The sequence below is a fragment of the Laccaria bicolor genome, genomic scaffold (genome assembly GCF_000143565.1).
Source record: "Laccaria bicolor S238N-H82 LACBIscaffold_75 genomic scaffold, whole genome shotgun sequence".
Classification (NCBI taxonomy): domain Eukaryota; kingdom Fungi; phylum Basidiomycota; class Agaricomycetes; order Agaricales; family Hydnangiaceae; genus Laccaria; species Laccaria bicolor.
This window is the reverse complement of record NW_001889946.1, coordinates 152,823-166,055: the sequence shown is the minus strand read 5'-3', so window position 1 is coordinate 166,055 and position 13,233 is coordinate 152,823. Positions and strand designations below refer to the sequence as shown.

Sequence of the window (13,233 nt, the reverse complement as noted above, 5' to 3'; positions counted from 1 at the left end):
TCTAAACACTCTCAAAGAAGTACAAGTACGCCAGCTTCTTGAGCTCCTTCACACTCTCATCGTCGGCCTTGACTACCTTCTCATCATTAAACAACAACCATTGACCGTTAACCCGGATGTGGGCAACGTAATGACCAGAGTGCACCGAGAGCCCCTTGTGTGAAATGAAGGCTTTCAATCTGAAACGAGCGGGAACGGCTTTGGACCCAGGGACAGCGGCAGGAGCGGGTTGGCCTGCAGTAGGGGCAGCAGCATCTTCGCCAGTGTCGTCAGGGTGGTTGAACAACCATTCTACTGCGCGTTCGGCGTTGCCCGACTGTAACGAGCGTCAATTGAATAGATGAGCATACGAGGATAAAAAGATCACGTACTGTTTCCCAGAGGGCCTTCCGGGCCTGGGCCGCCGTGAATCCCATATCAGAAAGCATGGCAATCTGGTCAGCAGATGGCTCTGGTCCTCTGACAGATTGAGCTGCCTGTATCGGTTCATCGATGTCTAAGAACGGGGTTGATGAGTAACGAAAGAAAGAAAGGGGAGCCAAGACGAGGGACAGACCAGGATCGTCCATGTGCGAGAACAACCACTCCATAGCAGCTTCTGCGTCACTGTTGCCCGTGGCCAGAAGTGCCTTTTGGCAGCGAAGCGTGGGGAATCCCATCCCCTCAAGTTGGGCGATCGCGGCATCGTTGAATTGGGGTAAAGCAGCTGCCGCTGTTAGTTCAGTCAGATTAGTGGACAGACCACAGAGAGAGAGAGAGAGAGAGAGACGAACCAGGGGCGTCGCCGGGCAATTCTTCTTCTCCTGGTTTCAATCCTAGCCCGAGATGGTTCTCGGTGAAGACGATCTCATCATCGGCAGGCAAAATGAGAGGTATGTCTGACGGGGGGGTCAGGGAAAGAGTACTCGAAAAGTCATGGAAAGCGTACCGAGCTTAGTAGGTACCCAGGTCGTGGTTTGGTACTTCTTGGTATGTACGACAAGGACATCGGGGAAGGATGCGAACTTCGCCTCCCTATCGTTCTGATCAGTCCAGATGAGCGAAACGAATGTGAAAGGGACGAACTTGACAGCGATCACCGATTTCTGACACGACGGGCAGGCATACTCCAAGGCCTCAGATCCCAGCAAGGACTCCAAACACTGCGTGAGGAGGACGTCCTCGTAAATCGTCTTTCCATCCTCATTCTTCCCTTTCTCCGTCGCGGGTACGATCAGGCTAACAACGTCCATGTTGTCCACCCTATATCTCACCCTCTTACAATCCCCACACTGTAGGCGTTGTTCCGTTCCATACGAAAAGATAGCAGTAGGATCTGAGTGGGGTACGCATGAGCGCTCGAGCGAAAGGACGGACACATGAGTAACTCACCTTGATCAGATCGATCTTGATATTTGTGCATATCCCTGCGCAGCGTAGTGACGAGATAAGTGAAGAACTCTTCGGAGTCTTGTTGCTTCATCGTGGAGAACTCTGGGTGGCCCTTCCCAATCAGGGCCTTGAAACTGGTAGGCTTGATACCCTGCTGGAAAACCGGAGTCGGAGAGGGATGTTGTGGGGGATCAGATGGATGCGAGGGAGTCCCGGAAGCGTAGGGAGCCGGGTGTGAGTATCGACCACTCAGCAGCCCGTCTGCAACTTTGTGCATTTGGCATTCCACGCAGTCGGCTGGGAGGGCGATGGTACACGATACGCTGTGCTCTTTGGAGAGGACGCCGTAACGGGTCTGGAATTTGGGCAAGGAAAAAACTGTTTGTAGGACAGAGGCCATGTAGCAGCTGAAGGAGGAGAGTGTTAGGGTATCAAGCGGACTGCAGGGCAAGCCACGTATGCATACCTGTTCCCCAAATTAGCGAGGCCGGTCAAGCCGGGGCCAAAGACGGGTTCGAGTGCTTTTCCGTCATCGCCGACGAGAGAGAAGTCATAGGCGAGATTTTGCTCAATTTGCTGTCAAAAAAGGCGGGTGAGGGTGCGCTAGATCATGGTGAATCAGACACTAACCAACTCTGTCATGCTTTTCTCGGTCTTCTTTAGTGTTTGAACGTTGATACCGAACGTTGATAGATGTGTCGCCAGTTCAGGATCTAGCTTTGAGTCATTGCAAATGTAGCAATAGACGTCTAAAGAGGAGAACGCGTCAGCAATAATAAAGATGGCCGGGTTGAATGGAAACCAACCTGCGTTGCCCTCGGGCGTAATGGTCCCGAGCTTCACGCTGACAGGATGACGTGTAGCTTCAAAGTGGCCTAATCCGTGACCATTCCCACCAACGCCTCCGAATTGCTGGCGTCCGCATCCTAACGATCCGCAAGTCATGCACAGCCATAAGTTCTCTTTAAGATCGCAGGCGTTACAATGAGCGAGACCTGATGAATGCAAAATTTGTCAGCAACTTGGAAACCAGGAAGTAGAAAGACTAACCAGAGGCAGGAATGTGGCCGATGGCAAATTGTTCGAGCGTTAGGGTGTGTTCGCAAGCCGTAATTTCCTCTTCCCAAGCTTTCACTTCTGATTGCCGCGCTGAAGACATCGAAAGCATCACGCCCTCAACAAGGGATTTGACCTGCTCGAGTAATTAAGAAAGTGTACAGAGATTTGATTGGTGACACGTACCTTCGGGTGCGCTGCTGCGTTTGGTATCTCTGAACCTTTCTCGGGGTCACACCTCCAACACTTGATTACAGTGGCGTGGTCATACTTGTCCTCCTCTCGCTCTTCGACGATCGCAAGCTTCGTCATCTTCACAGGGGGTTCTTGGTCTTCCGACTTCGAAGAAGTACGAGTTAGGGCTAATATCACGGTCAACATAAGGAAACGTACACGTTGGGCAGATGGTTTTAGCTTCCTCTTCACGTTCAAGCTAAACGGGTGACCTGATTTTCGAACATGGGTGCGATGATGATGTCTTTCTGGGTCAAGACACCCCCCGTTGAAGCAGCTCAAGCAAACTTCTACGCCCAAAGCGCCATCCTAGATCGATCTTGTTAGTAAATCCCCGAAGTCTAATCAAACAAGACAAGAGCGAGCCTGATTGTCAAAACATTGTGTACACTCTTCTCTGTGTACAGAATTCGAGAGCCTAGGGGGCTGAAGGCGCGTCAGAGTGTCGAGATGAGTACAGGACATGATGGTTTGAAGCAAGACGAGCAGGCGGTGGAACAATTATTATATCCAATCACGTGGTCGTAAGCGCACGTGTCCAGTGAGATTTTGATCAAGGAATTTTTATTTGAAATTTCTTGCTCTTTGAAACCCCACCACCACCAATAATGTCCTCAAAAACGCTGCCGAATGGCGGCGCTGAAGCCCCTACAGAAGTCTCATTCTTACCGCCCGTTGTAGGCATCAATTTCGGCAACACTTACGCGTCAATAGCGGTGTTTACAAAGGTCAGAACGATTTTGTTCTGCAAATCCAGAGGTTCACGATTTTGGCGGCAAATCAGGAGGGTTTAGCGGAATGTATTGCTAACGAAGATGGAGAGCGTCAAATAGCGTGTGCTATTGCATTCCACGGCGAAGAAATCGTGCGTGAACGCTTCATCGCTCGCACTGATATACTGATCACTTGTACAGTACATCGGAAATCAAGCAAAAAGTCAGCTGGTTAAGAACTCCAAAAACACCATCACGGGTTTCCGAGATTTACTGGGCAAAAGGTATGTCATTTTTAGGGTCATTCAGTTCTGCATCTCACTAAATATATCACAGATTCTCTGAAATTCCTCAGTCACAATCAACCACCTCCGCACCTATAATTCACCACCCGGATGTTCTCGACGAACCGGCCTACAAGGTCGAAATTCTCCAGCCAGCTCCTTCGCCCCTGCCCACAAGCAACGTTACATCTCAGCTGAACACGCCCGCCGCCTCACATGCCCCCACACCCCGCTCGGAACCTATACCCGCCGAGCGCATCCTCACCGTCTCCGAGGTAACAACCATCTTCATCAAATCCCTCATCCAATCCGCCGAAGACTTCTTGGGCAAAAAAATCCAAGGCGCCGTCATCACTGTCCCAGCCTCGTTTTCTGATACCCAACGTGCCGCGCTCGAAAGGGCTGCATCGGATGCTGGCGTCAAAATCCTGCAGCTGTTAGACGAAGCAGGAGCTGCAGCAGCCACGACGACCACGGATGTCTGGAGTACAGATCTCCAAGCCGACCGCACCCAACTCATTGTTGACCTGGGCGCCTCCTCCCTCTCCCTCTCTCTCCTATCCATCCGCGAAGGCCTCGCCTACGTCCTTGCTTCTTCCTCCCTCGCTAACGTAGGCGGAGATCAGATCGACGACAAGTTGATCAAGTTCTTCGCTGCCGACTTTACGAAAAAGACTAAAACACCTCTTGCAGTGTGTCCGTCTACCGACATCCAAGACAAACGAGCGGAAGCCAAGCTCCGACTAGCCATCGAGCACACAAAGCGGACCATCAGTGCCTCCCCGGGAGCTGCAACGTGCTCCGTTGAATCGCTCAAAGATGGTCTGGACTACACTGGCTCCATCAACCGCATGCGCTTCGACATGGTTGCCAGCACCGTCTACACAGCCGTCGCAGATTCCGTTGTCGCTCTGCTCGCCTCAGCCGCCGTTGACGCCCACGAAGTTGACGAAATTGTCTACGTCGGTGGCACCACGTGTCTGCCTGGGCTTGACGAGCGCATCTGCCTCGGGGCCGGCTTCAATGAGGAGATCGAAACACCTTTCTCTCGCGGTACAGTAGTAGGCGGAGGTGTAGGAGATCCCACAACAATCCTGGCTCGCGGCTGCGCTGCCCAGGCCGCGCTGATCTCTTCCATCAGCGAAGATGCTGAGCTGAGTGAAGCCTTCACAAGGGACACCAAGGCCAACCACGTCAGAGCTATCACGCGGACGCTGGGGGTTCTCCTACCCGACCCCACTGCGGAAAAGGTTGACAACAAGCCTTGGGGAGTCTGGGTGCCCGTGGTTCAAAAGGAGACCGCCCTCCCTGTGCGCAGAACGGTGACGTTCGACGTTAGCCTTACGGAGGAGTCGAAACGGTTTGCCTTGGAGGTGTATGAGGTTAAGGACACTATCCGGGTCGAGAAGGTGCAGCCGCCCAAGGCCGAGGTAGATGGCGATGACGAGGAAGAGGAGGAGGAGGAGATCGAAATCAAGCACAAGACCGTTACCAATCCTGTTCTACTCGGAGCGCTCGAATTGGAAGCACTTCTTGGGATCAAAGCTAAAGGGAAAGGCCCTCAAGCCGGCAAGTGGACCACGACGGTTGAGGTACAATTTATTGTCGGTATTGATGGGGATTTGGAGGTTGATGTGAAGGAGGTTGGCAAGGATGGCACCAGTGGTCAACTTAGAGTGCCTGCATAGTAGAGATCCAGTTTTATCATGTTTTCGCTATACAAATATCCTTCTATATCATTCTGGAGAGCGAACTACATAGTCCAAATCTAACCTACACTTCTGCATATCACTCCCTCGAAGAATAAAACTCCTGGGGCTCTGACTTGCCGAACTTCACTGTCGTGATGGTGGGGCATTGAGATGCGATGGATTCGAAGAAAGCCTGTCCCAACAATAGCTCTTCAAGCTTGCGCGGGTGTTCCTTGAAGTGGACATGTTCCAGGTTAGGAAAGAGTGCCAGAAAACCCGATAAGATAGTTGGTGTACTAGGAGAGCAATTGAAGAAATAAGGACAACAGATTTTCAGTTCTCTCACTCCGTTCAAAAGAGAGATGACACTGCCTTTTGGCCCCGCGGCTACGTGCTTGCGGAACCAATCCTCCACTCCTAGTGTGGAGGCGAATCGGATGCAAAGGGCCACCTGTCGGGTAATCGAAGCCACCGATCTAATCGCATCGTCAAATAAGTCGTAGTCGAAAGCAACATCGTACGACTCGAAATGTGATGAAATCGTCACTTTTTGAAGCTGAGGCAAAGCGTCTTGGGGGCCAAGCAGCCAGGTGACGTAGTTTGGATGAGCGGCGAGACGCAGAAGGCGGGGTAGGATGGGCTTCTTTAGAGTGGCAGACTTATGAGGAAAGAGGACACTGTCGACGTGGAGAGTGGTAATCGAGGGATGCCGCGTGAGGAAGGATTGAATACTAGGGAAATCGACCGACTCTAAGCGGAGAAGAATGACCAGTGGACACGAGATTTTAAAGTTGGAAAGAACAGGGAGAGTGATGTTGGAGAGCAAGTTGGCCAAAGCGCCGGGCTGCATCGCAGTTGTGAGAGACAAAATAGTGATTGCCCGTGACTTCTGGAACATCGACAAGGTCCAGTCGAGGAATTGTGGGTGAAGGAGAATGCAAGAATGGAGATGGAATTCCTCAAGAGCGATGGGCTCAAAAGACTGTTCCTTTCCTCTAAACTCCAGTGGGGAAGGAAAAGGTTGTATTGTGGCGTTTCCGGATGCAGTAGGAGTGAACTCTTCACTCTTGCGCGACTTGACATTCCAAAAGCGTGGTAAAGCCTTGAAGAATTGGAATTTAGATCCAGCCGTTCTGGTGGCTGTAAATGCGGAACATATGGTGGTCCCGCCTGTGACGGACAATGCCTTGCATCCCTTATTCAGAAATTGATCAAGCATGCCAGTTAGCCGCCCTCTCCACACATCCACGTCTAGTTGGACCCTCCCAACGTTTGGCTTGATATCATGATGCATCCAGTTTTCAAACACGGAAAAGTGCAGTCGTAACTCTTGAACGGGTGGCATCCACGCCGCCGATCTATGAAGCTCATGGAATTCTCGCAGAACCCGATCGGCACCTGGGTTGAAATAGTATCTGATACCCCGTAGGCTTGGCACGAAAAGTGCCATTCGAACGGCGGGAAGTATATGTTCACTGCGCGGTTTATGAACGTCGATCCAGCCATTCGCCAGGACTTCAATGGAGTTGCGTTTAAACCAGACTGGGAGGGCTAGATAGTGAAGATTTCTGCAAGTCTGGCTCAGCTGAAAGAGTGACTCGTCGTCGAGGTTCTGAATTATATGTTCCAGTAGCTCTGTGGGTAACTCGAGCCAATCACGATCATGAGTGTCGTCGTGATCCTAAGGGAGAAATTCAATGTTCTGACGAGAACCAGTGGCACTTTGAAGAGAACTGCTCATTACCTGGAACATTCAAGAGGTAATACTAGGGGTAAAAAATTCGAAGTTCAAGTTGAATACCGGCGACCGCTGTCAACGCACGACAACTTTGGTGGTCGAGACCCGAGAGGCGTTGGTCTTGCGTTTTGAAGAAGTGCTTGGGAGCAACTTTGGCTGAATGTGGCAGTGAGGGGCAGTGCGGGTGGTCCCCCATTTTGACAAGTTGGATAGCGCGGTTAAATATATGAGTCTGATCTGATTCTCACGGTCTTTATACAGGCGCCGATGCGCATGTGGCTGTGCACCATCCTTTCGCCAATCTTCAGGACAACTTCAGGATACGTAGAAGGTTGTAAAGTGACCACCTGAGTTGCCAAGATTCAGTCCCATGTGAGTTCAACCTGGAAAATCTTTAGTTTTCCGACTTAATCGCATCTTTTGCAGACTTGTAAATTAAAGAAGTTGAGGTTTCGAAGATACTGCTTACGACAAGCTCTTGGTCGGAGTCCTCGTTGTCGGCTTTGAAACCGTGTTGATTCGGGGGAAAACCTTCCCCGAGGGTTTACCAGCATCATACACTGCGAGGTAAATTGCATATCTACCATCTGCTATTCAATCGAAACCGGAGTTACAGACATTTGTATTGGTTGTTTAACAGGAAAACATAGGCACAAGCAAACGAGAAGAAGTATCTTCCAAAACTCATTGTGACTTCAAGTTTTACGCGTGGAAATACGTTCCTTTATGAGTTATCGAACGACCGCTCTAATCTTTGACGCGTTCAAAGGCCCATGCGTGTCCTAAATCGATGCTGGCGGGGAAGAGTGCAAGCTGAAACCGAATCAAACCAATGCACTCGAGATGATCTGGGGTAACACACCTGGGGCGGGAAAATACGGATGGGGGAAACTACGGCAATAAGATCTTTCTCAGGAACTCGAATGCTAGCAGTTCAGATGTCAGCTAAACAAGCAGAGTGACGGGGGTTGCGGAGTCCGGACTGACAAGTAAGGTACAGGCAATGGCTTCTGTGGCGCAACTTCAATCTCCCATTCACGAGTCGGGAAGTCCCAAACGCGTCCAGGTATGATCCTCTTGCCCTGCTCCGCTTCCCCTTCATAAGAAAGGGAACGGGAAGGAAAGATATCCGCGGGGATCTGGATGGCGACTTTGCCATTGGGTAGGTTTTGGAGACGCCACTATAATCACTAGTAATTATGATGGAAACCAGCACCTCATCAGAAAACAATGCCTTACTTCTTGGTCTCTTTCAGGCGCTCCACCTGGAGGAAGGGCGGTAACCTGTCCATCGAGGAGGGTTAAAACCTGAGGAGTCTGGCCATGAGAACCCCACTGGGTGATACGGTAGACGCCGTTAGGAAGAATAGTCATTGTGTTCGAAAGGCAGTGGGTGATCAGAATGAAGAAAAGGTTGAGAAAACATGCCCCTTTATACTGTACTAATCCAATCAATTCGTCGGTCACGCGTCACAGGGGGTCCGAAATCGACGAAATTCTAAGGGGTCACAGGTCACAGGGGCCAGCGACGAAACCACCAGGTCAGTCGGAAAATAAGCAAAATTGGGGGTCCTTTTTCATTAGAAATCGATTTTTCCCCCTCTAAGTCTCTCTAGCGAAGTTATCTGAACTATTTAAATTTATCTATGTACAGAGGGCTACTCCAACATTTCGACGAAATTTTCAGGCAGTCACACCTTCCCCGGTGACGCGACGAAACCAAAATTTCGTCGCGTCGGTCACAGGTCACAGGGTGCAACGAATTGATTGGATTAGTACAGTATATGCATTCCACGGGAAAAATAGGCTGCATGAGGATGATCGGCAGGTGGAGAACGCCGTTACGCAGGACACCTATTTTTTAGAACTTCGCAATTGGTCGCTGATCAATTGCGTTGCTCTCAGCGCAACAAACGTGCTTAAGCTTCTTGATGTGTTTCCATTTACACGACACGTTGAGCGTATAGCAAAAAAAAATTGGCATCGTCTTAGTTGTTTACATCGAGGCTGAAGATAAATTCACAATCCTTCATAATTGGTAAAAGGTATGTAGGCAATAGCATTCGACGTTCGGGACCGTCAGACTCATTCAAACATCATATGTACGACCTCCAAGTCAAGTGATCCATTCTCGCTGTCATTGCACCATTTATTCTTGGCTAAATCCTCTCCAGTTCCACAGCTCCGGCTGATTTATCATTTCAATCTTCCATTCAGGCATATCTGCTCTGTCAGTTGTGGAATGGAACTCGTTCAGAAAAGCTTCATGGGATTCCCCATAGACTTACCCTCGCCAAGACGCGATAAAATGTCAAATGATCTGGCACCAGTACCGGCCTGTACTTTTTATGTCAGTGGGCTTCCAGAAAAACAAAAACAAAATCCAAACTTCGGCTCCAGATGGAATAAGTACGGTCCCAAGCGGTGACAAAACTGTGAAGCAAAGGGGCGTACTTAGCTGTAGTGTTTCTGAAAATCGCCCCTGCACACGACGGACGCACAAAAACTCCAGATCAGAGACCGGAGAGATGAACAAAGAAAGGCGGACATAGTGCCCGCGCTCTCTTTCTGCCACCCATTTCGGGGAAACAACATGATGGTCAAGGCAAAGATGACGAGAGAACAGATACATGTTTCGAGACTAGGAGAAGTGAATGGAATAGGCGTCAACATCAAGAAGAGAATTGCAATCAAGTGGAAGGTCAAGGCAGGCTGGAGAGTGAGGCGTGTCAAACTTGCGATCAGACCATCAATAAAAACAGAAGCGTGTGGTAACTGACAGAGTGGGAATGCTGGATGTGGATGGCTCGCACGTCATGGGCAATCCCGGGCAGCTCTGATTAGGGTGCGTTTGATGATAAAGAGGACGGAGGCTACGGAGGAGTTGAAGTTCTTTGTACCCCGCTGGAACTGGCGGGTCCAAAGTGCACGTGCCAGTGGTACAACTTGCGAAACGAGCGCTGGTTGTTACTAGGCCCCGAAAAGACTCACTCTTCCTGCCAGGTCGCATTCGTGCTGAGAAATTTTGATGGAGAGGCGCATATTTTCGGCCAAAGGCCAGACGGGTATGCCGTACAACTGTAGTTTGAAGTCGTCCAAACAAGAAAGGAAGGACGTCCTGCTTGTAACATCGTCATTGGTCCGCGCTAGATTAAACGGGTTCAAGCTCACGGGCTCTGTCCAGACAAGCTTTGTTCTTCGACATCCTCAGGGAGAGTCTAGACGACTGTATACCAGGTCGAAGGAAGACCCGGAAGGATAGTTATGGGTACAACATACCTTCACGTTTGAGACCATAAGACGTGTATGCCACCAGAAGCAGACAGTAGTAAGGGGTCGCATCGGAATAGTTGAAGGGACATCGGGTGGTTGTATACCGTCATACTGGAGGCCTGGAGGATTCACGGAGACGGCAAGAAACTCGTTCGGGGGCGTAGTGGCAACGTAGTGGTGCAGGCACGTGTCTTCTCATCATCGAGCATGGTAAGTTCAAAAATTATGTAGTAAGAAACCCATTGCAAAACTGGCAACAGAGGTGGATTGCCCTGTATAGAGAAAGGTAAGGAGATTGAGGCATGGCTGTATGAGGTGCATGACCGTGACACGTGACGCGTGATGCTGATAAAGCGCGATGTGGCTGTGCTCCCGCATTTCTCTTCCTTTCGCCAATCATTCAGGACAGAAGGCTGTAAACTGACCACCCGAGTTGCCAAGATTCGGACTCATGTGAGCTCAACCTGGAAAATCTTTAGTTTTCCGACTTACTCGCATCTTTGCCTTTCTTGGTACTCGCAGACGTACTAAGTACTATAGCTCTCAGCAAGCCGGTATTCAATTTGCACGAGCTTCAGACTTGCAAATTAACCTGTTGAGGTTTTGAAGATGTCTACTTCTACGACAATGAGCCCTTGGTCGCCCAAACGTGCCTTCATAGATCAGAGGCCCTGTCTAATGCGTTCAGACAGAATATTTGGCTGCACCTTCTGGAAACATGCTTGCCTTTCGAACGAATCCCACATCTCGGTATGATCCTCGCCTTACCCCGAAGCTCACTCCACCTTTCTTATAACGGCCTCTTTTGCTGTGAGGTAAGAATTGCACTGGGCTGCTCTCGCCGTATCCCTTGCAACAACAGTCCACTGTCGGGCAGGACTCAGGGGCTCAAAAGGCATGTCTATGCGACACACGCCTTTATGGTAATCGTGAATAGTGTAGAAAAGCAAACGAGCATGTTATGCCATTTGCTTGACTTCAGCTACAACCTCTTTGCACCCTTCCCGTAAGCGTGGAGCACGTCCTGCGCTTTACAACTTGGCGTTTTTAGGTCCGTTATTCCAGGGATCGACACTAGTGGCTACCACTAGTTATCATATAAAACAGGTAACTGCCTATAGGTCCCTGTGTATCCATCCACACTCTTTATGATAGGGAATCATTACTGTTACCATGTTTTTTCATTATCATAAAGGCTGTGCTTTTTCATTAAGTGTAGGCAAGGTTTTGGGCCTCCCTCATAAGGTAGCCTGTGGTTATCATTACCAATTTCATATCTTTTCAAAGCCATATCATTGCGATTTTCATTAGTTGTCTGGCAAGTATCATTGGATATTTCATTAGCTACATGGGTGATATCATTTTGCGATTTTCAATGGTTACTTTGGCAATATCATTGGAAATTTCATATGCTACTTGGGCAATATCATTGCGATTTTCATAAATTATGTGGCCAGTATCATTGGAAATTTCATTAGCTGGTTGTGCAATATCATTGGCAATTTCATTAGCTACTTGGGTGACATCATTGTGATTTTCATTAGCTACTTGGGCAATATCATTGTGATTTTCATTAGCTCCTTGGGCAATATCATTGGCAAATTTATTAGTTACTTGGGCAATATCATTGTGATTTTCATTAGCTACTTGGGCAATATCATTGCGATTTTCATTAGCTACTTGGGCAATATCATTGTGAAATGTTCATTAGCTACTTGGGCAATATCATTGGCAATTTCATTAGTTACTTGGGCGACATCATTGCGATTTTCATTAGCTACTTGGGCAATATCATTGCGATTTTCATTAGCTCCTTGGGCAATATCATTGGAAATTTATTAGTTACTTGGGCAATATCATTGTGATTTTCATTAGCTACTTGGGCAATATCATTGGCAATTTCATTAGCTACTTGGGCAACATCATTGTGATTTTCATTAGCTACTTGGGCAATATCATTGGAAATTTTCATTAGTTACTTGGGCAATATCATTGTGATTTTCATTAGCTACTTGGGCAATATCATTGGCAATTTCATTAGCTACTTGGGCGACATCATTGTGATTTTCATTAGCTACTTGGGCAATATCATTGCGATTTTCATTAGCTCCTTTGGCAATATCATTGGAAATTTCATTGGCTACTTGGGCAACATCATTGCGATTTTCATTAGCTACTTGGGCAATATCATTGCAATTTTTAATTAATCAGGACAGTATCGTCACAAATTTCAAACTCCAACAGGTGTCAAAAAACCGCAATTTCATTAGCCCTGGGCAAATCATTCGAAAATTTCTTAATTACTTGGGCAATATCATTGTGATTTTCATTAGCTACTTGGGCAATATCATTGCGATTTTCATTAGCTCCTTGGGCAATATCATTGGAAATTTCATTAGTTACTTGGGCAATATCATTGGAATTTCATTAGCTACTTGGGCGATATCATTGCGATTTTCATTAGCTACTTGGGCAATATCATTGTGATTTTCATTAGCTCCTTGGGCAACATCATTGGAAATTTCATTAGTTACTTGGGCAATATCATTGTGATTTTCATTAGCTCCTTGGGCAATATCATTGGAAATTTCATTAGCTACTTGGGCGACATCATTGCGATTTTCATTAGCTACTTGGGCAATATCATTGCGATTTTCATTGGCTCCTTTGGCAATATCATGGGAAATTTCATTGGCTACTTGGGCAACATCATTGCGATTTTCATTAGCTCCAACTTGGGCAATATTATTGGCAATTTTCATTAGTACTCAGGGCAATGTCACTTGACTCAAACTCCAAAAGTGGTCAAAAAACCAAAGTTGTATTCCTGCACTGTAGCTTCCCAAATCTGTTTGAATTATGTTCTGAAGTGC

General features: G+C 48.2%; 4 protein-coding genes across 4 annotated transcripts; 1 reads left to right on the top strand and 3 right to left on the bottom strand.

The window, feature by feature from the left end:
- Position 1: 1 nt before the first annotated feature.
- LACBIDRAFT_316612 (uncharacterized protein) lies at positions 2-3,126 on the bottom strand (the record flags this gene model as incomplete). Its single annotated transcript, XM_001889904.1, has 14 exons — positions 2-316; positions 372-496; positions 557-712; positions 774-878; positions 929-1,014; positions 1,066-1,315; positions 1,372-1,778; positions 1,838-1,947; positions 2,002-2,120; positions 2,178-2,366; positions 2,422-2,563; positions 2,614-2,766; positions 2,821-2,970; positions 3,028-3,126. 14 exons carry the CDS (start codon positions 3,124-3,126, stop codon positions 2-4), a joined length of 2,406 nt encoding a protein of 801 aa, XP_001889939.1.
- A 143-nt stretch (positions 3,127-3,269) lies between these two features.
- Positions 3,270-5,396, top strand: LACBIDRAFT_192317 (uncharacterized protein; the record flags this gene model as incomplete). Its single annotated transcript, XM_001889939.1, is given in 5 exon segments — positions 3,270-3,377; positions 3,446-3,526; positions 3,576-3,658; positions 3,711-4,985; positions 4,998-5,396. 5 exon segments carry the CDS (start codon positions 3,270-3,272, stop codon positions 5,344-5,346), a joined length of 1,896 nt encoding a protein of 631 aa, XP_001889974.1. The 3' UTR covers positions 5,347-5,396.
- Positions 5,397-5,446: 50 nt separating this feature from the next.
- LACBIDRAFT_295989 (uncharacterized protein) lies at positions 5,447-8,491 on the bottom strand (the record flags this gene model as incomplete). Its single annotated transcript, XM_001889903.1, has 6 exons — positions 8,327-8,491; positions 8,075-8,268; positions 7,950-8,013; positions 7,557-7,647; positions 7,172-7,400; positions 5,447-7,030 (listed from the first exon to the last, which is right to left on the bottom strand). Exon 6 carries the CDS (start codon positions 6,797-6,799, stop codon positions 5,447-5,449), a length of 1,353 nt encoding a protein of 450 aa, XP_001889938.1. The 5' UTR covers positions 6,800-7,030; positions 7,172-7,400; positions 7,557-7,647; positions 7,950-8,013; positions 8,075-8,268; positions 8,327-8,491.
- A 755-nt stretch (positions 8,492-9,246) lies between these two features.
- LACBIDRAFT_335072 (uncharacterized protein) lies at positions 9,247-11,259 on the bottom strand (the record flags this gene model as incomplete). Its single annotated transcript, XM_001889902.1, has 7 exons — positions 9,247-9,275; positions 9,376-9,424; positions 10,079-10,205; positions 10,259-10,305; positions 10,367-10,551; positions 10,853-10,887; positions 11,141-11,259. 7 exons carry the CDS (start codon positions 11,257-11,259, stop codon positions 9,247-9,249), a joined length of 591 nt encoding a protein of 196 aa, XP_001889937.1.
- Positions 11,260-13,233: the final 1,974 nt, after the last annotated feature.